Genomic DNA, 24,497 nt, shown 5'->3' on the forward strand with positions numbered 1-24,497 from the left:
GTGACATAACTGTGCTTTGCACAAGATTTTTGTAAAGCTTTATTTGATGAGGAAAAAATGAGGCAGACTAACAGCAGTTTTCAAAGAAGTAGCTGTAAAACATCTATTGTATCAAAACAAAGTCTTGTAGCAGTTTAAAGGCTAACAAATATATTCTAGCATTTGCTTGTTTATGGAGCAGAAATGTTCCATAAGAGTTTGTGCCATAATGTAAGGCACAATTTTCCTCTTCCTGTCTTCCATTCATGTCCCCTTTAGTCTGTAGTTTTAAAGAAAAAAAAAAAGAAAAAATTGCATCTGAATATCTGATCACAATTTTTGTAATTTATTTAACATGAAAATAGATGTTTTTGTGTACTGGTTCTGCAGAAAAATAATTACTGGTAAAAGGTTTTTAAAGACTTTGTTTGTAGTGCAATTTCAACAATATTTTTATTTATTTATAATGCCTTCAAGACTTCCAGCAGGTTTTCAGAATTGGTGATTTTGTTTATATAGGTTGATGGCCTCTGCCATAATATATGTATCTTTAGATCATCTTGGCATCTGTTATTTTCATAGGCATTAAAGTACTAGCTTTGCATTTTTAAAATAATCCTGTGTAACTTGCATAGCTAGCCTGGTATTCTTGATTTCTTTTGGCAATAGAAGAACATATAAAGTCTCAGTATAGTTTCTTCATTGTCTGTGAGCTGGAGTTGGTTATTTCCTTTTTTTCTTAAGAGTTAGATTCTCTTAATTTAACATTGTGATTGAATTTTGCATAAAGCCAATGTAACAAGTTAGCTCTTCTTGTGCTTTCACTTAATGTCAGACATATAGTATCTTGTGACAGAATCAATAAACTCTCCTTTTTAAAACTTGAACATTTGTACTTTTATTATGACATATTAACTATTCTCCTGTAATAATACTAATAGTAGATTAAGATCTGTTAAGATTTCCTTCCTAGCTTACTATTTCATTTCCTTTTCAAAATGCCTTTTGTTCACAGTATTCCCCTCTGCACAGATAACAGTGTATTTCAGTGTATCATGTATTTGGCCAGACATATCCCTAATATGCTCATTGTATAAACCGGGGGGTCCTCAACCCATGGACTGTGGCCCGGTACCAGGCCACTGGACTGCACAAGTGGTGGATCAGTGCATGCAGCTCCACTTATAGGAGTGGTGCACACATCTGTTGCTCTCACTGAACCATCCTCTCTTCCCCCAGCCCCAGTCTACCAAGCCAGAAAGGTTGGGGACCACTGATGTAAACCATATTTTTATCATTGTTTCCTTATAAACATGTTTCACAAAGTGAAATTATATCTTTCAACTCAAATTTGCTTGGAATAAAGCAAAACAACCTTGAGTACTTGAGAAAGGTGGGAAATATTTTTTTTTAAAGGCCTAAAATCAGCCTCCAGTAGGCCTGAAGGCTACAAAAATATTGTTAGGACCTACCTAAATTTGCTGCAAGATATCATTCAAAAGCACGTTTTTTGATATCCCATTTTAAATAGAAAAAATATATATCTCCCAATAGTAGGAAGTCTGCTTTGGTTTGAATGCAAAACCAATGCATGTAGTCCCCAACTTATGAGCACAACTGAACACAAAGGTTCTGTTTTACTAGAACAAGACAATTGAGTTTTGCCTCATTTTACAACCGTTCTTGCCACTATTGTTAAGTGAATCACTGCAATTAAGTTAGTAACACAGTTAAGTGAACGTGGCTTCCTCATTGATTTTGCTTGTCAGAAGGTCGCAAAAGTTGACCTGACTCTGGGACACTGCAACCATAAGTACGCAAAAATGAATGAATGAGCCTTTTAATTTTCATTATGAAAAGTAACCACAGCTGAAAATTTATTTCAACTAATTATCAAGCAATAAATTAAACAGAGTCACAATCTAAAAAAAACACACATGCAATTTAGACATTCTATATAAAATACACACAATTGGGCTAGGTGTGGTATCAAAAACTTTGACTGAAGGGTAGGCCAAGTCATGTTCGAAGGGGTGTGCAAACTTCCCATATTGTACCCACCGGTGGCAGAACCTGCAAGATCCTGCCTGTGAAAACACTTATCATCCATAGGCACCTGACGTGCTACAGTAAAAATAAGCTAATCTTTTAAGGAAGTCAAAGATCTCTTCAGAGTAAAACTCTCCCAAGCTATATAATCATCAAGGAGCAAAACATGAAACCATTCTATTCTGAAAGACTAGCTTAAGCATAGAAGATTCATGTGGCTATCTTTGGCATAACGTGATGGGCCCAATTTGGGGCAGGGACAGCAATGTGAGACTGGAGAAAGGCCAGGAGTCTGGAGACTCCAGGGACTGGAGAAAGGCCAGGAATTTTACAGCGTGAGGATATACCTCAAAAGAAATGAGGGCTAAATCCCAGTAGGAATTGTATGTTTTGCTCAAAATTCCTACTTAAAATTGGCTTCAGCATTAAATCAGAGGAGTTTGATCTGAACCAAAGGGTATATCCTTGCTATCTAGGAATCCTACAGGTTGGCATCTCTCTTAAAGAAAAAAATATCTCCCTCCATGCCCTTTCTCTTAAGGTGGCTGCAAAGGTCTTAGTTTCCACTTTATGTAGGATTCGTGGGGAGGGAGAGTGCAACACTTAAATCTTCTTTGAGGATCCACATGAAGGATTATTTTAAAGTAGTGTTGCTCAACCATGGTAAATTTATGAAGTGTGGACTTCAACTCCCATAATTCCCAAGCCAGCATGCCTGGGAAAGATTCAGCCTTTCCTAATCGGATTCTCACCAAATATTCTGTCAGCTTCTATTATCCTTAAAAGTTGGCTATACTGACTGGAGCTTATGAGACTTGAGCATCTTCAGCAAGTCACTGCTGGAGATGCTGCTTGGAAGAATGCTTTCTTCCCTGATGACTCAAGACACTAAACCACTTGGCATGCAGGGAATCTGGCCTGTGTTAGATGAAGAAGGAAAAAACATACCTATCCATTTGTGTCAGTGAAGCCCGTTTACTATTATTCAGGTGATATAAAAAGCTTCCTTCCCAGCAAGAGGAGAAACAAGGGCCACAGGTTACTAATTTAGGGCTGATCAAATTATCATACCAGAGAGGCATAATCAGGAACAAAGAATCCTATATAAACATGAATGAAGACCCTGTTCTTGTCACATCACTCTCAGAGGCAAAAGCTGGGAGGACAAGCAAGCATTTCCAGGTTTGCTGGCATTTCCCAAGTTGTCTCAAAAATAGTATCTTCCCTTTGTTCATAAATCCAAATGCATTATTTTTTTCATTTTAAATTGGTTTCAGACACATGGAAGGAATCTGAAGTCACTTCACAGTGAGCCTTCAATTCTTTTCCCTTTCTTTATGCAAAACTTCAGCTTAGCAAAATGGGTGACATTAGGTTATGTTATAAATTCCAATCAAGAACTCCAAAAACCAGGCACTTTAATAAAATATGTCCACCTCAGGGGTTGCTGCTGATACAAGGTGATCAGATGCAGACACTAGGAGAATGCACATTTCAAAACCAAATTGGACACCTTGTTTTGGACCTTGTCTAAATCCAAGACTTCTTGTGCGTTTGATAAAGCAGCCCTTGATTCTGGCTTCAAGCAAGCCTGATCAAAAGATGCAGCTATTTTTAATAGCTGCTTTATTTAATGCAACTATTGCTTATGCAGAAGCCTGAAAAAGACAAGTGCTTCGATAAAAAAAAGCAGAGAGAGGCTCTGCTCACATAAGACCCAAAACTTTCCTTCCCAATCGTTTTTGAAGTGTGCCCTGCCCTAGCAAGCTCTTCACACATACGCAGATACTCCAACCTGCTCACCCTTATGTATTTGGGGACTGTAGGTTCACGCTGGCTGAAATTCTGAAATCTATAGTCCAAAATATTGGGACCACTGGCTCAGATTAACACAACTCAGCCTGATGTTCAACCACATTTGAGCCCTTGACTTTCCTTTGACTTTCTTTTGACTTTCCCTCCCCAACACCCCAAAACATTATCAGGACTTTAAAACTTCAAGCTTTTTATATTTTATATAATTTTAGAAAATGAGGTAAAACATCTTGCCAAGAAAGAACATGCCAGAACCACCGCCCCACTAGGTTCCGTTCTAGCTGCAACGTTGACCATAATTGCTCCATCTTTGGTGCATTCCATTTGGCTGTGGGGAGTGAGGGAGGGAGCAGAGTTTTTATTGCCTATAGTGATTGCCAACGGGGCTGTAGGATTGTGTCCTTCGACGTCCCTAGGTGTAACCCCAAAGGCTTACTCTAGCAGGTGGGAGAGGTGGTGATAGGGCTATGCAGGTAAGGGAGGTTGCTTGAAGTGGAATGCACTGCCACAGAGACAGGGAAACTGAAAACGAACTGGGATGTAGGCGTGGAGGAGCTCTTCCCCCGTTCTCGTAGCGTTCCTGAGGGGCTCACAGCCTCAGCAGCACATGATGTGGTCAGCACTTGGGATTCAAACTGAAGCAGTTGACCCATGAAGCTGAAGTTTGGAGAAATGATGCTCCGACGTTGCTTGACAAACTCAAAGGCCTCCTCAAGCTTGACTCGCTTCTTCATGATTAGATAAGCCAAACAGATGGTAGCTGATCGGGAGATGCCAGCTTGGCAGTGCACAAGCACCCGTCCATGACACACCTTAACAGCGTCTAGGGGAGCAGAGCAGAAGCATTATTACATTTCAACCCAAAAAATGTATCTCTGACCCAATTGCGGGCCACAATCCCCCCGAGGGCCTTGGAAATCTCGCCTGCCCCCACTTTATTTATTGGATCACTTTATACAGCTCCCCAAGTGGCTGGCCAATTAGGCGGCTATGTAAAGCAATCTAATAAATAAAAAGGCAAGAGTATAATTTAGTTAACATCTTTTACAGCAAGTGGAAGGTGCTCTTTAAAGAAAATATTAATTACACTCTGACAATCCTTTCAAAATATGTGAAAAAATGTCGGGAAGCAGGGAAGATGTCTACCACGTATGCCTACCAGTAGTTAAGGATGTACAAATATCCAAAGTCACATGAATCAGCTTTTCTTACATGGAAAGGTTTTTTTTAAAGGGCAAGGTACATATAAATCTCATCCATCCATACATCTATCTATCATCAGGCTCCAATAGCACAATTTTTAATACCCCTCAGTTGAATGCAAGCAAAACATCCCTCACAAAGTATTTGTGTTAGACTAAATATCTACCCAGGACTCCTCCACAGGAGGTAAGCTGTATCTAGTTCTAGATATCAAGGTGTGATATACGGTATGCACAAAACAATCTAAATTATGTTGCAATTTTGTGTGCATTGTTCATATCACAAGAATGGAGTAATGAATAGTGACTGGGAAAATCTCCTTCATTTGTTCAGAAAGGAGCTCTTTCCAAGAACTTTGGAGAATAGCTTTCTTTATTCAAGCTCAGTTCTGAATTTCCTGCAGAACTTAAATCTTGGCCTCAAGTGAGGCTCCTGGTCATAAGCAAAACTTCTGCTGCGCTTCTCAAATTAACTCCTCCCTGAGTCAACTGGATTGAGATGGGTGGCTATACAAAAATATCTCTCTCTCCACAGAATGCATAGTTACAGCTGGAAAAAACTCAAAGCTCTGGAGGGGTGTGTCTATTAGTTCTATTACCAGATGTTAGAAAGTTGGGGAAACAGAGCTTTTAGTGCTAATAAAACTCTGTAGCTTTTCCCCTCCCGCCGTGCCCAGAAACAGCACTGGGGCTTTTCTTCTGTTTGATGCAGCAAAGGAGCAGATGTAATAGGAAGGCAGAAAGACTAGGTTCAAAGAGATCTAACTAATGTGTGATAGTAAAGCTGTTGAGAACACTGCTTTAAAAAAAAAGTGCATCATCTGCTGTACACAAAGGAAGTGTCACATCCACAAAAGCACAGCATAGTGTATGTCAAAATTCTGCATCCTGAACTAGAAAATGGACAGTCAAATTTCTGAAGAATACAATTCTAGGATTAGAAACTTGGGCTCTACAACTTGCATCCAACTATGGCAGTTCACATTCAAGGAGAGAGCTATTTTTCTGCAGCAACACCCCCATTTATCAAATTGCTCCCCAGCCAGACTTGATTGGCGCACACATTAGCACCATTCAGGCAGCAGGTGAGAACCTATTTTCCCAAACTTCTGAATTGGCTTTTCATTCGTACGTTTTTAGGTGCAGAATGAACTGCCTTGCAGTTGCCTAGTTTATATGATTGTTTCTTTGGCTTTGTGTATTTGTGTGCACATGCACACCCATGAGTCAGTCTTGATTCCTGATGACCGCCTGCTCAAGTAGCCACAGTGTTCTTGGCAAGGTTTTTCAGAAGTGGTTTTATCTGCTTCTCAAGGCTAAGGAAAAGGGAATAGCCCAAGGTCACCCAGCTGGCTTTGTGCTTAAGTTAAGACTAGAACTCAATGTCTCCCACTTCTAACCTGATGCCTTAATCACTACTCCAAACATTTTACTTGATTTTATGGTTTATGTTTTTATTCAAATTTTTAGTATGCTTTGTTGTAAATTGCCCAGGGCTTTAGCTATTCAGTGGCTTAAATTTAATAAATAAAATAAAATCCAATCATCTCCACCAACGTGCCACTCTTTACCATTATCTTACCTATGTATTCGATGGCTTCCATGAACCAGGAGCTGATGTCAGTTTTGTGGTTATCTTCTACTGGAATGCACTTGTATTGAAAGTGTCCTTCGAAGTGGTTGGGGCAATCCGATGAAACATTTAATAAGGCCGTGATTCCCAAGGCCTCCAACATGTCCCTCCGAGCTGCATGATGAGCACTGCCAAGGAAGAGGAAAGGCAAGATTTCCACTGGTCCACCCTAGGTCAGAGGGAAAAATGAAAAAGAGGGGACAGTGTAAGAAACAAGAAAAGCGCAGGACTCATGAACAAAAAAACCCCAACATACTGGCAGTGGTCAACATCTCACCAATTCTTTCAAAAAGGACCTGAACTTCTGTAGGCTCCTCTCTAGATGCACATGGTGTCTTCTCCACTGGGAAATTTTCTCATCTTGCTAATCTATTTTATTTTTAACATTCAATTATGACTTGCTGATTGCATCTGCTCATCTATTTCCATATAGCTTTAGCTCTTTCTTATTTTATAATTTAATTTTTAAAAATCTTTTCTGTTTAGAGAATATTTAAATAGAAGTTTAAATCTGAAGTTTGACAATAAAGGAACTTGCCCACCCTGCTAAGAAAAGATGGTCGGAGTCCAGATGCTCTCTGATAACTCAGAAAATGTTTATCCCAAACAGCCAACAGTGTTCATCCACTTCATGGCTTCTTTTCACTAACCTCAAGGTACTAAATATTACCCCCATAACTAAATTGTGCTTTAACTGTACAGGTTGCAACATGTTCTTTCCACAGCTACATTTCAGTCCAAAAATCAGAGACTATAAGCACACAGTCTCTGTTGTTTGCAGTTAAATTACATTTGTAGATTGACAACCAAGACCTACAGAAATTTGTCTATGTTCTGATATTTCCCACAATTTTTAATATTCAAAATCCCCACCCATCCCCGGTCCCTTAAACCAAAATGCGTGCTGGCAAAAAGGTCTCTCTAAATTTTATTTACAAGTGCCAGCCTGCTGAGTCACAGTGAACATGTAACTCCTAATCAGGTTTTTGGACAGACAACACGGTGAAATATATACCCAAGGCTCCATATCAGTTGCTGACAGCAAAGGGGAAAAAATGCACACTTACTGCCCTTCTCCAAATAAACTTTCATACCTGCTAGCAAATAACTTTGGAATGCACTTTATCACTTCCTTAATGACAGCACTGTTGTTCTTTGTCTGTAACTTTGTACTGCAGGTTTGGTTCAGTGTGCTAAGCTCAGAACAAGCCAATATAGTGGTCTGTTGTACTAGCAGCTAGAAAGGGTTTCATAATTTTCACTGGATTCCTCCAGGGTTGAGATTGGCAGAAGATAGCAATAGCACTTAAGTCTTATATACCACTTCACAGTGCTTTGCGGTTTACCGAGTCAGCCTATTGCCCCCAGCAATCTGGGTCCTCATTTTACCGACGTTGGAAGAATGGAAAGCTGAGTCAACCCTGAGTCGCTCAGATTCGAACTCCTGGAGTGAGCAATGAGTTAGCCTGCAATACTGCATTCTAACTACAATGCCGCCACGGCTCTTTATCACAAACGAGGGCAAGTTTGTTCCACTATTCTCTCTGGATAACTTGGAACCTGACAACTCTGCTTAAGCCTACATGCATTCCAAGGAATAAGCTGTTTTTATTACCTAATTTCTGTTACATATGCAATCACATGGCTGGAGAAGGAATTTCACTGGCTCTTTTGTCATTTGTGTGGATTTGTACATTCCTTGGTTATAAGAGTATTAATCTTTTCTTGAGGGGCAATAAGCTTAGTTGCTGAGAGTTAAAGCTAAAATAGTTTTATCCCAAAATAGGGATTTGGGAGATCCTTCCTCTCCTGTCCCCTGAACACGATCTGTCACTCAATACATTCTCCTTTTTGGAAAGTACACAGGTTTATGGCACCTGAACCTTAAAATACATGTGGGCTGGAATTTCTACTATTAGGCAGAGAAAGCTCACCAAGTTCCAATTAAACACAAAGATCATTTATCCTAGAAATTAATCAAGGAACTCTGTTAGTGAACCAGTGTTTGCCAGAATTGAAGCCATCTTAATCAAAGCAATCCTAGTCTTTGTTTTTGTACTATTGTGCGATTCTTTGTTACTATTATTGTAATACTATTGCAATTAAAATACTTTATTATGATTAAGAGTTAATACATCTGCATAAATACATTACACACGCATACACCTTGATGTAAAATAACATACATCTGCTGTGTGATTTTTAGGTTGCAAGTTATTTTATTTCAGTTTCACAACTGAATGAAATCATTCAGGGCTATCTACCTATTCTGTTTTCTTTTCAGTTCTTGGTTACTTTATATAAGTCTCTGGATCTAATTTGACAAGCTAAAAGGTAGTAACGCAATATGAAGAAGAGTCTAGAAAAGGTTAGTGCAAGAGTATCACATTCCTTTATAAAATACCCTGCTCAGGAGCTCAGGTTTTAACTTTATTGATTCAATCTCTTAATCAGTTGCAGGACAAAACTTTTGTACAGTACAGGTAATCCTTGCTTAACATCCAGTCACTTATCAACCATTCAAAGTTATGATGGAATTCCCCCACCCACGCAAAGTTACATCCCATTCTCAAAGTTAGGAGCATCACATACCCCCTGCAGTCACGTGATGTTCCATAGAGCAGGGGCCACAGCACAAAAGGCATACTGCTTAGATCCCACCAGATATATAATGCTTAGTAGATGAGACTGGTAGCATACCTCAGCTGCTCAACCTGATGAAACGAGTAGATGTAACTAGGAAGTGGTAGTTCCTCAAATAACTTGGTCCCAGGGCACGTAGGGCATTAAAGGTCAAATCCATCACCTTCGATTGCACCCAGATTGCAAACTGGCAACTGGCTGAGCTCACAGAAGAGATGTAATTTATACCAGTGGTCCCCAACCTTTTTATCGCCACGGACCAGTCAGCCTTTGATAATTTTACCGTGGCCCGCTGAGCGCGCGCAGGGGTGGGGGGCGTTGTTCGCGACGACACATTGATTGTTTATATATCAGATTGTTTTGATTAAACAACTTTTATTTTATTGTATTTAAACATGCCTTACAAAATAAAATACAATTACATAAATATAAAGTGCTTTAATATGCCCCCCCCCCACCCGGACAGACTTATGTTCCTCAAAGACCATCCTGAACCCTCAACCCGGACCAACCTTTCTGCCCGCCCTCCCCCTCCCCACCACATTCGGCGGGCAAAGAACAGAGCGCGCGCGCGCGCGAATGCCGTGGAGAGAGAGAAAATAAATATATATATAAATATATAACTGTTTGGGAGTAAAAGCGGGGAGGCGCACCCGGCCGGGGGGGGGGGGAGGAGGAAGGAGGGTGGGAAGGAAGCTGGCAAGCGAAGAACAGAAAGTAATTAGCAAGGATTAAAACGACCTGCCGGAAAAAGGAGAGGGGGAAAAAAAAACACCAGATCTGACGGCTAGTGCAGCCTCCACCGGAGGGGCTGCAGAAACACACACCGCCAGTCCTGTCCTTCCTTTCCAACCAGTCTCTCTCCGCGCGCGCATACACACACACACACCACACAAACACACACCCGCCGGCAGATATGCACGCACACACACTTTTTTTTTTTTGCAATTGGCAGAACTACGGTTTTCTTTCTTTTAAAAAAAAATAATTAAATGGAGGTGGGGGGTGTGTGGAGAGAAAGGGAGAGAAGCGGACACATAAAACCGAGCCGCACTCGCGAACCACAGCATGCATCTGGGTGACAAAATTGCAGGGAGAAAGCAGGAAAAGCCGAGGAGAGAGCAAAAAAAGAAAAGAGCCAGACCAAGCGCGGCAGGGCGGGAAGGAAGGAAAGAAGGAAGGAAGGAAGGAAGGAAGGAAGGAAGGAAGGAAGGAAGGAAGGAAGGAAGGAAGGAAGGAAGGAAGGAAGGAAGGAAGGAAGGAAGGAAGGAAGGGAAGAAAGGGGGGTGCGAAGGAGAATGTTTCTTTGGGGGGGTGAGAAAGCTTTTTAATCACCTGGGCGAGGCAGAGGGGTGAAGAATACATCTCGGAGCTTTAGCGGAACAAACGGTGGTGGTGGAGGAGGAGGAAGAGGGTGGCGATGATGATTGGGGGAGGTTTGAAAAAGCAGTTCCAAGCGCAAAAGTTACTGAGTCATTTCAGCGGCGGCCGGAACAGTTTTCTTGACTCCCTCCCTCTCTCCTCTCTCACTCTCTCTTTCCCTGGCGATGGATCGGTGCGGGAGGGGGGGAGAGAGAAGGGAGGAGACGGCGAGGGAGGGAGGGAGAGAGAGCCGAGGGTGGGACCAAAGGGGGGGGGAGAGAAATGCATTTAAGAGGAGCGGATTTAAAAGAGCGATCATGGCCCCCAGCCGCTGCGCGGCCCGGTGCCAGGTACTCCACGGCCCGGCACCGGTCCGCGGACCGGGGGTTGGGGACCACTGATTTATACCATACAAAGGCAGACATAACTGTGCAGCCGCATTTTGCACTAGCTAAAGCCTCTAAATACTTTTTAAAGGTATTACAGCGTATTACAATAATTCATTCTAGAGAGGAGCATGGCATGAGTAAATGCGACTAGAGCCTCAGGGTGCAAGGAAGGTTGCATCTGGAACACAACAAGAAGTTAAACAGTACAAAGGTCCTGCTAGCTATGACTGCCACCTGCTCCTCCAGCAGAAGTCATGATTTTAGAAGAATTCCCAAATCAGGTCTGTTTGGCCAATACCTTATGATCTAACAGCTAAATGGTAAAATCCCAGATCCAGAAGGCCTCAAGCCCCTGTAAACCTCAGAGTCCTCCTTTCCAAGGAGGGTCACCATAAACAAGACCATTGGGTGACTACCTGCAGTTGCAATAAGGGAAGAGAAATCTCCCAGAACTCCCAGCTTGGGAAACTGAATCAAGGACCTCCGGCAGGGAGGCTGCTACTCGGCAGGAAGGCTGGTACAGCAGCAAACAATCCCAACTGATTCCCAACTTCAGTAACAGGGTCTCACATCATACCCCTTACTCTTCACTTAATTGGCTCTAACTCTAGAGCCAACAGCGCTTCCCAAAATAAACCATATCTAGCCTACACATCTTCATTAGGAGGCCAAGACACAAAACATGGGTCCAACCAAGAACATCAATGTATGATATGCAGGTCCTGCCCATTTTCTTTGTTGAGCTAAAAAGCGCATGCAGAGATTTACAGATTTGCATCCCTATGCACCCATCCGGAGCACATCTGAATCTATCTTTTCAAAAAGCAAAAGCGAAGAAAAGAAAAAGTGCAATAAAAAATGTTGCCCTGTTTCTCAATTAGATTTATTTTTCTTCCCATTTCACTCCAATTGACAACAAATTACCTAGAGCTTTCTGGTCAACAATGCTGTGCAGAGAGAAAAGAAACTTAAGTTGTTTGTGCCCACGCAGCAAGCAAGTTGCTTTGATTTATCTCTATGCTTCACTATGCTACTAAATTTACATTTCCCAATATGAACGTCATGGTTAAATTTTGGAGCAGATGGGAAAACCTAGTTACATCCTCACTTGACCACAGAACTCACTGGATGGCTTGGGATCAAACCAATCTACATCTCAGGCCAATCTATCTCACAAGGTGAGATACAAAAAAAGAGGAGAATCCCCCCACAATACTAGAGAAAAGTATAACAACTTGCCCTTGTAAATTTGGAGAACCTGAAATTCCAGCCCGTGTGTTCCTTCTGTGTCCTTTCTACAACTACTTGTGCTCAACTTTCATAACTCTATTTGCCAACAGAAGTTCGTTCAGTTCTGAAAATGATTTTGTTTGCTTTGTATTACCAGATCAGAACCTTAACATCTCCGGAAGGATTGTGAAACTCCCTACAGCTGCCATTGCTTTACGCCAGGGGTCCCCAAACTTGGCAACTTTAAGACTTGTGGACTTCAACTCCCAGAATTCTGCAGCCAGCTCTGCTCTGCTGGCTGGATAATTCTGGGAGTTGAAGTCCACAAGTCTTAAAGTTGCCAAGTTTGAAGATCTCTGCTTTACACAGAAAAATTCTGTCTTGATTTTAGGATTTTATAACTATAAAAAACATGTTTTAGCTTGGATGCTGTGCTGCATCATATATGACTCACCACCAAGCACAATGAAATTAAACTCAAGAGGAGAACCCCTGTGTATATCACCAGAGGGACCTGGATGCCATCAATAAATAAAGGAAGCTTTTTGCTTCAGATAGCAAAGAGCTTTGAAGCGTAGAGAAGCCAGCCTACCTGATCATACTGTGGTGTCCCACAGGAACTGCAGTTATGATCCAGATGCTCCACAGGTGCCAAAGTAGAGGCTGCTGTAAGAAATTTTGTCTTTGTGCAGAATTCTGGATATTCTGACTGGAATCTTTCGTAGCCACCTGAATGAAAGAAAGAAAACATACCAACTGGTAGTCATCATTTACAAGATGCTACAGATTTATTCAACTATTAGCAAAGCGCAAGAAGACACAGAGGCCGGTCCACCTCCAACATATGCACAACATGCATAAATGTGTATTCAGACTTACATACTAAATACCCATCACCACAGATGTTTGCTTAAAAGCAGAGGATGGGATGATGCCACAGCACATTGGCAATGATATGACTCACTTTTAACAAAAGAGATAGCAAAGTCAAGGATGTTCTGAAGTTTTTAATGACACTGTAAACCTGTTCATGAAAATTTCTTGGCAATAGTATGAAATCTTCTAGAACTTTGACTTCTCACAACCTAGGATTTCCTCGGTGATGTCCCATACCAATCAATCAAGCTTAACTTTGTTGCTTGTATCCTTATGGTTTATTGTTTCCTTAGCTTATTTGTACCCTAAGACTATCATTAAGTGTTGTACCTTATGATTCTTGATGAATGTATCTTATCTTTTTTATGTACAATGAGAGCATATGCACCAAAAACAAATTCCTTGTGTGTCCAATCACACTTGGCCAATAAAGAATTCTACTCTAAACAGGTCCAACTGTGCATGGCTTCCTAGATTGATTAAAACTAGCCAGTTTTAGCAGAAGACTGGAATTGCACTCAAGACTTGGCACAGGTGTCTTCAAAAGATTTCCTGCAAGGTATGTTACTGATACAGATCCCCAATTCCTCTGCCCATTTCTCCTGCTCATTTCCTATCTGTTATATTAGCTGCTATTTGCATTTATACAAAGCTGGCTTTGACTTCAAAATTAATTAGCTGATCTTATGGCTGTAGAGACAAATCAAATATCAAATGAAGACCACACTGGATAAAATAGAGGACAAAGAAAAAAGGTTGAGATCAACACGCACTACTTTGTATGAAACCTTTTGACTGCTGGCTATGGTTAATTGCAGTTTCTATTCTTCCATTAAGTTTCTATTGAAAGGAATCCTTGGTTAATCTACAGAGGCATTTATGTATAAAGGAAATATTGAAGAGCTGTCAAAGCCAACATTCAAAGAAATCAAAAGGACCAGAGACCAAGAGGGCTATCATGAAAGCAATAGCAATCAACTGGCACACCAGCATAGTACAGAATGTAATAAAGTGATATATGGTACCACTATCGGTAATCAAATACAATTTCTAAAAATGTACTTTAAAAAAACTAAGCATTTGAGAGAAGAATAAAAATCCCTCAGTGCAGAGGAATGAAATGTGATTCACTGCTGACAAAAATTAAAGGTAGAGCTTCCCTCGAAGATAATTCTTGGCTACCATCTGGATATGTCCATGCTTGCTTGGCACCATTCACTGACCACCTTAACAAGGGTTCCCAAATCATGTTTTTAGGTGACCAGTGGCAATTAGTACCAATCATTGAGAAATTGGCCCCATTTACAGAAAATGTGGGAGGGAGTTTGAGTTTGTCATAATTTTGAATGGTCATTAAGCAACCGTTCTTAAGCTAAGGACACAAACTGAGTGTGTGATCATGAATGTTTGATTACCAGGGATGAGTAATTTCATGATTGATGGAAGGTTACCAAAGAACCTACCATGACTTAGTTTATATCTTCAAGCTTCATTTGAACCATGCTTGTTTTTTGGGTGTCTCTTTTTCACCCCTTACTGCTTTCTCTCCCACTATAAGCATATAGCTGTAGCTAAGGATATTATTCATTTGTCTGACAATATTAAGCACCTGCCCCCACCAAGCTTTCACCATAATATATTGTTAGCTTCTAATATGCCAAAAGTTTTCATTTTAGCTACCATATACTTCTGGAAAGTTTACAGCAAATTTGTTAAACCAAGTCCTCTTAGTGTAAAGACCATTTTCTACTTCTGGAGTCAATCAATACTGAAATAGGCAGCATATAAATTTAATAAATACTCTACAACTACCAAAAGTTGCCAAACTAGTAGAACCCCCAACTTCTGGGTCAATTTTATTCATACAATTTAGAGGTTGCCTGACTCCAGGTGGCAACAAAATAGAAAGACACATGCACATCCTGAAACAAAACTACAGTGGTACATTGGTATTCATCATTAATTGGTTCCAGGAGGCACAATGAGTATAAAAATGATGAGTACCAAACAAATTTTCCCCATAAGGGATAATGTGGGCAGCTGACATTGACAAGTCCTAGCTTGTAATGTTGACTACCAAATGAAGGATGAGCACCAGACTGGGACAAAATTTTCGTATCAAAATGATTGAGTACCAAATTTGATAAGTTTCAAAACAGTTGAGTACCAAGGCACTACTGTATATATATCAAGTAAAATAAGAAACCTACAGCAGCTCAACAAGCACCTTCCTTAAGGCCCGGGAGAACACTCAAGTTGTACAAACCAACTTAAATGGGCTACAAAAGAACACATGCCACGTTAGGAGCTGGGGCTGGTCAGCAGTATGTCTTTCAGGGTGATGGTGAACTTATTACTTTCTTAAAAACCCTGTCAGGTGATTTTTTTAAAAACCTGCACAAGGCTACTGCTTAGCTGGCTGGCCATACATCAGGCAGACTTGTCACAGACCTTCAGAACTAGATTAGGATAGAAGCCATTCTGTGCTATTTGCAAAGCAGTGGTGCCCTGTGGGCATGGCATCACTGCTCACACCTCTGCATTCTGGACCAGGTGTAGCTTTTGGGTGGTATTCAAAGGCAGTCCAATATAGACTGCATTGCAAGTGTCCATTTTTGCAGTGGTTAGGGCATGAGTGACCATGTAAGGCAGTGGTTCTCAACCTTCTCAATGCCGTGACCCTTTAATACAGTTCCTCATGTTGCGGTACCCCCAACCATCAAATTGGTGTCTCAGTTCCTAAGATCACCAAAAATATGTGTTTTCCGATGGTCTTAAGCGACCCCTGTGAAACGGTCATTCGACACCCAAACAAGTCCCGACCCACAGGTTGAGAACCGCTGATCTAAGGCATCCTCAATTAGAAATGGGCACAACAGACACACTAGGTGAATCTTTTCAGAGGCCTTCTTAAGTAAAGTTGCCTCTTGATTCCAAAACACACCAGTGTCAAATGGGAAAGTACTACTCCATCCAGAACTAAAGATGGAAAATCCTGGGAACTGAGGAACACAAATATCCACAAGTATTAGGTCTTGTTAGGCTTGAGCCCAAGTCTGATTTGAACAACCTCCAGACAGGACATGGACCATATCACACATATGGCTCTGTATCAAGACATATCATTAGGTACCATTACCATGCTGGTCATATATATAAACCTTATTGTCATTGTATGTGTATACACATACAACGAAATTAATATGACACCCAGAGACCAGGCCTAACACACATGACAATCCCCAGACAAAGCCCCACCCACCAAAAAAATCCTCACCCCTTTGGATAGATGACTTCACCCAGAAGTATCATGGAAATATTAAATACAAAGGTGACTTTCAACCCCTAAGACATCAATACCCATTGCAACCAACAAATCATTAAGAACCATAATATGGTGCCCATCATTCCCAGCTGGACCATGATTGATGCTAGTAAAAGCTGCTGAGAAATCATAGAGCACAACACATCACCCTCATCTGAGTTCAGCCAAATGTCATTAACAAGCACTCTCCAAATTGTGATTTTATCTTCCCAAGGACAGCAAGTTCTACCATTCATACAGAAATGCAAGGCTCTTCTCCACCACATTAATTTTTAGTATGAGTAATTTCACCTTTTCCTACAGAAAAGCCCACACTGAGAAGACTTTTAAGTACAAGGCCATCATCCTTCTTCCTCCTCCATTATTTTGTTTATTGATTTATTAAATTATATCAACTGGGCCAAGGATCTTAATGGATCAAGGTTTCTTGGTTCATTAGCCACAGGAGGAGATGTTATAAAAGTGGCTAAAATGCACATAACAGTCGGGTATGAAGACGGCTGATCCAGTAAAATACCTCATATTCTCTTGGTCAGATCTCAATTACAACAGGCAGGTTCCCCCCCCAAAAAAAACACCTATTGGAGGAAGCTAGAAAAGTAACTGGAAAGAGACCCCCTCCTCCTCAGTTCTGAAGTGTCTGTAAAAGTAACCCTAAATGTAGCAATTCCTCTTAACATTTTGAAAGATTAAGCATTAGAAAACATTTTCTATCAACCTCAGATTTTGTAGGAACCCTACCACTGCCAAGATCTTTGAACAATATTATTGCAAAAAATGCCCTATTCCCAGAGCAGCAAGCTAAAAATAATTTGTACTTAATTGTTTAATAGAATCGACTCCTGATGTGAAAAAAATCTTGAATTTAGATAAATAAAAACAGAACTGCATGCAAAATGACACCTCTCCAGTAAGGTTTTTTTGCACATGCTCAAACCAAACCTCGATCACCAAGTTAGGTAAATTAATGAAATATTCATAATTAATTCTAGCTATGTTTAGCATGGCCCAGGAGAAGCTAAGGACATCATGACACATCAAACTAAATTCTAAATAGGGACTTGATCCTCTATAGTTGGCTAAGGTCGGTCCCTATAAAGAGCCTAAGCCGAGCCCTCCACTTTCCAAGCCCTTCCCTAACCAGTTCCAACTTTAGCAGACATTTTTTTCAGCAAAACTGCATTGCAACATCATTTCCAGGAATCAGAAGGACATGGTGGTCTATAAGGGTTGGGAATTAACTACAAGAATTCCAACAATGGGAATTGGGTAATTAGATAATAAATGTTACAACCGCAATCTTGCTAATCATCCATGATTGCAAGTAAAGTGAAACACAGAGGAAGCCAAGATTAAAAAAAAACAAAAAACTAATCAGTTGTCAAATGAGTAGAAATGCCTTTTGAAATTGATCAATGGTATTGGTTTATTTTGACTTTTTGTCTGCTGTAAACATGATTTTCTGGCATTAAAAGCCACAGAGAATTGTTCCGTGAATCATTTCTATTTTTAAAAGAGCCTCCCTTATATTAGAGATTATAACCATTTATCTCAAGACTTGAGTTCCATTTTTTTTCATCATCACCGTTAGTTTCAGTAATTAGTAAATCTACTGATTAAAGTATAGGGCTTTCTATTCATCTGTAACACAGGGTTGTGAAAACATTTAAATTATATTTGAGGGGGCTTATAACCACTGCTTTTCCAATGTTCCATCGAAGAAGGAAACCATAAAATAAATCCTATTCTGAGCTGGAATATTTTGACTAAGGCTATTTAAGGACTCAGAGCTGCGGGGGAGGGGGGAGACTTTTCCACAGAAGCTCTAAGAACTTCCTTCCAGAGGACACAAATACAATCCCTGGAGCCATGGCACTACCCCTACAGATAAAACTTAGGGCTACTTCCCACCACTACCACCCTTATTCTCATGCATTCCTAAGGGGAGAGGCCATTGGGGGAACAATAAAACAGGATCTCTCACCCTTTTCCCTTCCACCCACCCAAAGCTTTTGTAATTCAAAAGGTCACCAGCTGCCTCCATGCACACAACCAGCTAATAAGTCAGATGGGCAGGAAATACCCCCCTCCCCTCCAATACCGCCTGGTTTCCTTGGGCCACACCCAAGCAAGAAATGGGAACTAGATGAAGGGGCAAAGATTACAAGGGAAATCATTAATTAAAGTGTTTTTTTTTGCTAACTGCCGCCACCCCAAAAAAAACCTTTAGATAACCCAATTCCACAACTGAATGGTTTTTCTCACTCTGGGTTAATTTCCCAGCAGCTTTTCTCGCATACAGCTGTGTAAAGGCCACATCCTGTTGACTGCTGGACTATTTACTTTTCTTTGAGAGCAATTTGAAGCTCTGAGTTGACAAACAGTGAGACCCTCCCAAGCAATTTTCTTCAGTCCCACCTTCTTTCCAGGTTCTTTCCTGACATGGGGAATCCATTTCATGTAATCAAAATCATGTTTATAGTTATATATGTTATCTAATACATGCTTGGCGAAATAAATAAAATAAATTAGGGGAGGAGATCAGGATTAGACAGGTTGAAAACCTCTAAGTGAAATGAACCTGCGGGAACCTGCACATGGTCCTTCCTTTTTTTGGTGGGTCCGGCCTGAGAAATTCTCTCTGAGAGCGGAAGGAAGTTTCCTATCGCCCCGACTTCTGCTGCTGGTTTTGTAATAACGGGCGTCTTACACTTTGCCCCGAAGCCCGAGTCAGGTGGCGGACGGAGGGGCGCAAAGCCAAGCGAGAGAACACCCGCGGGGCCCTTGGCGTCATCGCTGCTCAAACCACGCCAGAAAGAGCTCTCTCCCCGCCCCTCGCCCGCCAGACGGAAGTGAAGAAGGGCGTGAGAGGGGACTGACACGCGGCTCACACGTTCTGCCTTTGAATGGGTGGGATTTAGACCACCTCCTCCCTTCATTCCGCCCCCGGCAGCGCTCGCTGGCGAGTCCCCGCAGCCTTTGCAAGAGAGCAGATACACTGAAAAGGCGTCTTAACAGGGACGGGGAAGACTTGTCTCCAAGCCGGGCCCTTTTCCCTCTCCGACCCTGCTAAGTCGACTTGTCTCCGTCCTCCTCTTGCAAAGCTGGCGTAAGGGCGATGGTGGGGTCCTTCCAGATCAGTCTGAATTATAAACCTCAAGCCTCGGAGAGCCCAAATCGCGAGGGGGCAGCGGCACATGCTGAAGTGCCATTGTCCTTCCCAGGCTGTACTAGGGATTTAAACCCTGCACATCCCAACCGGCCTTTTTGAACCCATAATCCGCTGGATGGTCTGGCTCAAACAGAGTCCAGCGTATGGGAAGCGAGTTTTAAGGGCCACAGTAGTGCAAACGCTTGACTCTACTCCCCCCCGGCTAATATTCGTGGGCACCGCCCCCCCTTACCTTTCAGCAAGCAGATGTTCGTGTGCTCCGCGTCCTTGCGCAGCGCCCGCACCACCAGCGACACGGTGCTATCCTCTCGCAGAGATTCGGCCCGCAGGCTCCGCTCGTCGTACACAACCACGGCCGAGTAGAGACCCGAGCGCAGGCGGGAGCGCACCTCGTCTTCCGCCGGCAGGATCTGCTCCAGGCTGACCGACCCTTTGGTCCGCCGTCGGACGATGGTGTTGCACCTCACGTTGAGCGCGCCGCAGATGTAGCCGGCGCTGTGAGCGAGGAAGGGCCTGCAGTCCAAGAGGAGGCACTTCCCGCCAGCGGGAGGAGGGGAGGAACTGCTACTGGTGGTGGTGGTGGTGGTGGTGGTGCCGGTGCCGCCGCCGCCGCCGTTTTGATTGTAGTTCCCGCCGTTGCGGTCCCCGCGATGCAGGAGGTGCCGAAGCACGTTGCAGTCCATCTCCCGTAGCTCCACCATGGCTGCCGGCTCTGCGCAGGCTCCTTCCTGGCCCGGGAACGGCTGAGGCCTTAGAACATTTTGCTTCCGCGCCGTATCAGGCTCAAGTCATTAATAACGGATCTGCTGGTAGTGGCAATGCTCCCCGCACGCTGGCTCGAGTGCGGGGGAGGTTTCCTTTTACTACCTCGCTCCGCCCCCCACATCCTCTCCTCTCTCCTTTCCCTTCTCTCCGGCGTCGAGCACCATTCTTGCTTTCGCTCGCTGTGAATGGAAGGCAGCCGGGTCTGCCGACGTCACAATGAGGGGGGGGGAATGTAAACGGCGCTTCAGTTCGCCTTCATTCATTAGAAAGCTTACGGCAGGGCGGGGTGTATAGCCATTTCTTCCTCAGAGCGAACCTTGTTATTTACTTTCGGCAGCCGCCGGCTTTAAGGGAAAACGCGGAGGGTTGGGTCACTGGCGAGAAGAGAATCCGAACCTCTCCCAACAGGCTTTTGACTAGCATTGTGTATGCTGGCGTGTGACCGTAATAAAGATTGGTTTGCAGATTTTTATAAAACAATTATATAACTCTAGTAAAACACCAAAACGGAGAGGTCAGTTAGAAATAATTTCACAGGGAAATTTCACACCGCTATAATATACATAAAACTTGCAGCCCCTTCTCTTGCTTACCCTTTTATTTTCAGCTGCCAGGTTTGGTGATTAAAAGAACCTGAGATCCAGTAATCTGGTTTCTGTCAAAGAAAAAAACAACAATCCTTTGAGGTGCAGGGCTTTAGCTCACGATTATTAATTTAACTGATCTTCCCGGAACCCTTTCTGGATACCTTCATTTGATTTCAAATGCACAAGCATTTGTAGAGTGGGCCTCTTGTGAATCAAGTAAGACTGAATCACGCAATTTACATTCAGTACTGGGAGGAAAGGAAGGCGACTGGGGGAAAAAAGTGACCTTGTCATCTTGACCGGCTGTGGTTTCCTGTTGTACTTCTGATTTGTCATCTCTTTTTGTAGCAATATTTTATCGTGTGTAACTATTACAAAGGCATAATCAAAACCAATGTTCCCTCTAATTTTTTTTCAGTGTGAGCAGAAAAGTATAGTGTTTGAGCGGCATATTTTCATGCCTGAGCACCTGAATTTTTTTCACAGATGTCACCTAAGACAACAATGAAATCAGTGTTATTTGAAACTCAAAGTTATGTTTATTCAAGGTACCCGCTTAATTAAAAGTGTTATATAATATCAGTATCACTTAACAACGGTCCTGCTTAGCAACCAAAATGTTGGCTCAGAAACTCTGGCATTGAAGCACGCAAGTCTTAAAGCTGTCAAGTTACAAGACCCTTGCACCCTTAACCCTTTAGGGAAAAAAAGCCCAGGGGTCTGACAGCTTTAGGCCTTGCTGACTTCAACTCCCAGAATTTCTCCTCCAGTCATGTTGCAGCAACGTCATCTGCGTGGATCTGCTCCATCTTCGGGTTTTTTCACAGGAGGCAGGGCTGCTGCTGAAGATGCCAATGAGCCCCCACCGCCACTAGAATATGCATTTGTTTAGCATGACATAGAATAGTCTTTCAACCAGAAGTATGGAATAAAAGAGAGACTGATAAATATTAAAAAAAATAAAACCAAAAAGCAGCTATTTATTTGAGTTCTAGATAAACATTTAGTTCAGATTTAATAGTGTTTCAGAGATGTGGCTGTCAGCTATTTGTGTATGTATGTTATTATTATGGAAGGTTAGATGAGATTTCACCAACATTATTCACCCCTGATTAATGCATTCATTCTAATACCAGTAATCGAGTCTGACTCTGAATTACAAATCTATGTCTGAAGAATCTGGGTTAAGTTTTGGATTGGAAATTTGGGGAACATGAAAGTTTATGCATAATTTTTGTAATTTTTTCATTGGGTCTTAATAATGATTTTATTCATTTGGGATTTGGGGGTCTTTTTTCATAGGCTTAACACAGCTCTAATTTTGTCATTAGGAGCAATGTAACATTGGCCACTAATGTATTGTATACAGGTTGCCTTAGAAGGTAAATACCTTTTGTATAGTAGGAACTTAAGATAGGCAGACTTCATACAGATAAACAATTGAGAAATATTGTTTTTTTTTAAAAAGCAGTGTTAATTGCTGCACCTTTCTCATATTAAGTATATTAGCTCAAGTTCATGTTAGGAAAAACTTTCAGTCTTAAAGGTTTGGTGATGAGAAATCCAATTTTTTTTTTAAAGAATTTAAATTAAATTTGAGGCTGCCTTTACTTTCGCTCTCCCTCCCTCAGCTGTGCAGCAGCGGCAGCGGCAGCTCTCAGTCTACGGCGGCAGCATCACGCAGGCTGTGGAAGGAGGAGGAGGAGGGAACCAAAGAGAGGCTTTTACCGGGCCTGCGCCCCACAGCCAGGACCATCCTTGCGCCTCAAGCCGCGTTTCTTCCTGCAAAGCCCTTTGGGCAACCCAAGAGTTCCGCCTGACGCCCGAAGGGCTTTGCAGGAAGAAACGCGGCTTGAGGCGCAAGGACGGTCCTGGCTGTGGGGCGCAGGCCTGGTAAAAGCCTCTCTTTGGTTCCCTCCTCCTCCCCCTCCTTCCACAGCCTATGTGACGCTGCCGCCGTAGGCTGAGAGTTGCCGCTGCTGCTGCTGCTGCTGCTCCTGCTGCTGCTGCACAGCTGAGGGAGGGAGAGCGAAAGCAGAGGCGGGGCGCCAAGCTTTCGTTAAGGCAGGCAAGGGAAACCGCGAGCCGAAAGGAAGTCTTGCTGGGAAGACGCGGCAGCAGGGCTTTAAAGGGCTCCCCCCTCCCCAGCCAGCCAGCCCACCCAGCCCATTCTTCCCCCGCCACCACTGTATCCAACAGGCCAAGTTGCTGGGAGGAGAAAGTTTTGGCTGCAGGACATGAGATTCCTCTGGGGAGGTCCTTTGAGGGCGGCCAGTTCTAGCCGCCTGCAAAGGACTTCCCCACGTTTGCTTTGAAAGAAATCTCTGCGCGGCAGTTAGAAACGGTTCCACCACAAATGCGCGAACGACAAAAGCGCGTCTGACTAAACCGTGGTGACAAAACCGCGCCATCAAAACCGCGGCGATGAATGAGCGCTGAAGCGCGCCGACAACAGCGCACCAACAGAAGCGCGCTGTAACATAACCCTAAACCTAACCCTAAACCTAACCCCAAACCTTACCTTAACTTAAATCGCACTTCTGTCGGCGCGCTGTTGTCGGCGCGCTTTTGACATCGCGGTTTTAGTGCCGCGGTTTTGTCGGCACGCTTTTGACGTTCGCGCTTATGTCGTGCCACGGTTAGAAACTGCTGCGCGGGGTTTTCTTGCCATGTGCGCGGCCGCGCAGCCGCACACCTTAGAGGGAACAGTGATCAAAACAGGAGATCTCTCATTAAAATCAGTGGGCCATCAAAGGTCTTAAGAGCTGAGTTGGATTTTCTCCCAGGTTGAGTTCAATAACAAAATTCTTTAGGCTTCTCTCCATGTTTTCTAATCTATTGTAATTGAAACTAATTTTATGTGTGTGGGGGGGGGAGTCCAGGGCAATATTCTTTCCTGTTCCTGCCCAAGGCCCTGAATTCTCAACACATCTGGCCATTTATTTTATAATCTCCTATTTCTACTCAAAAAGTGTTGAACAAAACTAGAGGATCCCAGATCTTCCGAAACAGCTTAGAAAGTTGTTCTTTGACTAAATCTTTGTAATGGCCAGCACCAAGAATATAAGGGTGCTTTCAACACCAATTTCATAATATCTGTCAGATGTTCTCTCTCCCCCCATCCCTCTCTCAGAGAGGAGGGAGGGGGAGAGAGAGAGAACACACGTGTATGTCTTTCTTGAGGGTGTAACTTTAACTCTGTTGAGGCAATTGAAAAGTTCATGTGGATGTGTAATAGTTGCATATTAGGAAGTCATGTGAATTGCCAAAGCAATATGTTACTCTCTCTCTTATACAACATAAATAGTAATTATCTTGGGGATTTGTACTGCCATTTCAAAGTGAGGAGTTTCCATTCCACACCTAGTAATTATAATGTGTAAGGCACTCTCAGCAGCCTCTCAGGGAAAGTAAGAAAGGTGTGTGTGGGAAAGGAGGTGAACTTTTCTCTCAAACATGAAGATGAACTT

General features: G+C 42.6%; 1 protein-coding gene across 1 annotated transcript; it reads right to left on the reverse strand.

The window, feature by feature from the left end:
- Position 1: 1 nt before the first annotated feature.
- Positions 2-20,741, reverse strand: DUSP4 (dual specificity phosphatase 4). The gene is made up of 5 exons (XM_014068315.2): positions 19,908-20,741; positions 12,895-13,031; positions 6,628-6,847; positions 4,280-4,666; positions 2-259 (listed from the first exon to the last, which is right to left on the reverse strand). The coding sequence occupies exons 1-4, from the start codon at positions 20,374-20,376 to the stop codon at positions 4,281-4,283; spliced, it is 1,212 nt and encodes a 403-aa protein (XP_013923790.2). The 5' UTR covers positions 20,377-20,741; the 3' UTR covers positions 2-259; position 4,280.
- Positions 20,742-24,497: the final 3,756 nt, after the last annotated feature.

The sequence above is a fragment of the Thamnophis sirtalis genome, unplaced genomic scaffold, assembly GCF_051295495.1.
Source record: "Thamnophis sirtalis isolate CommonGarterSnake01/CBP01778 unplaced genomic scaffold, rThaSir2_p1.2 scaffold_5, whole genome shotgun sequence".
NCBI lineage: Eukaryota > Metazoa > Chordata > Lepidosauria > Squamata > Natricidae > Thamnophis > Thamnophis sirtalis.

Bases quoted from the DNA above. Each gene is read 5' to 3' on its own strand.
- DUSP4 (XM_014068315.2), bottom strand. From the start codon at position 20,376: ATGGTGGAGCTACGGGAGATGGACTGCAACGTGCTTCGGCACCTCCTG. The intron at 13,032-19,907 runs GTAAGGGGGGGC...TCTTTCATTCAG, and splicing joins GAACATCTGCTTGCTGAAAG to GTGGCTACGAAAGATTCCAG. The intron at 6,848-12,894 runs GTAGGCTGGCTT...CCTCTGACCTAG, and splicing joins GGACACCACAGTATGATCAG to GGTGGACCAGTGGAAATCTT.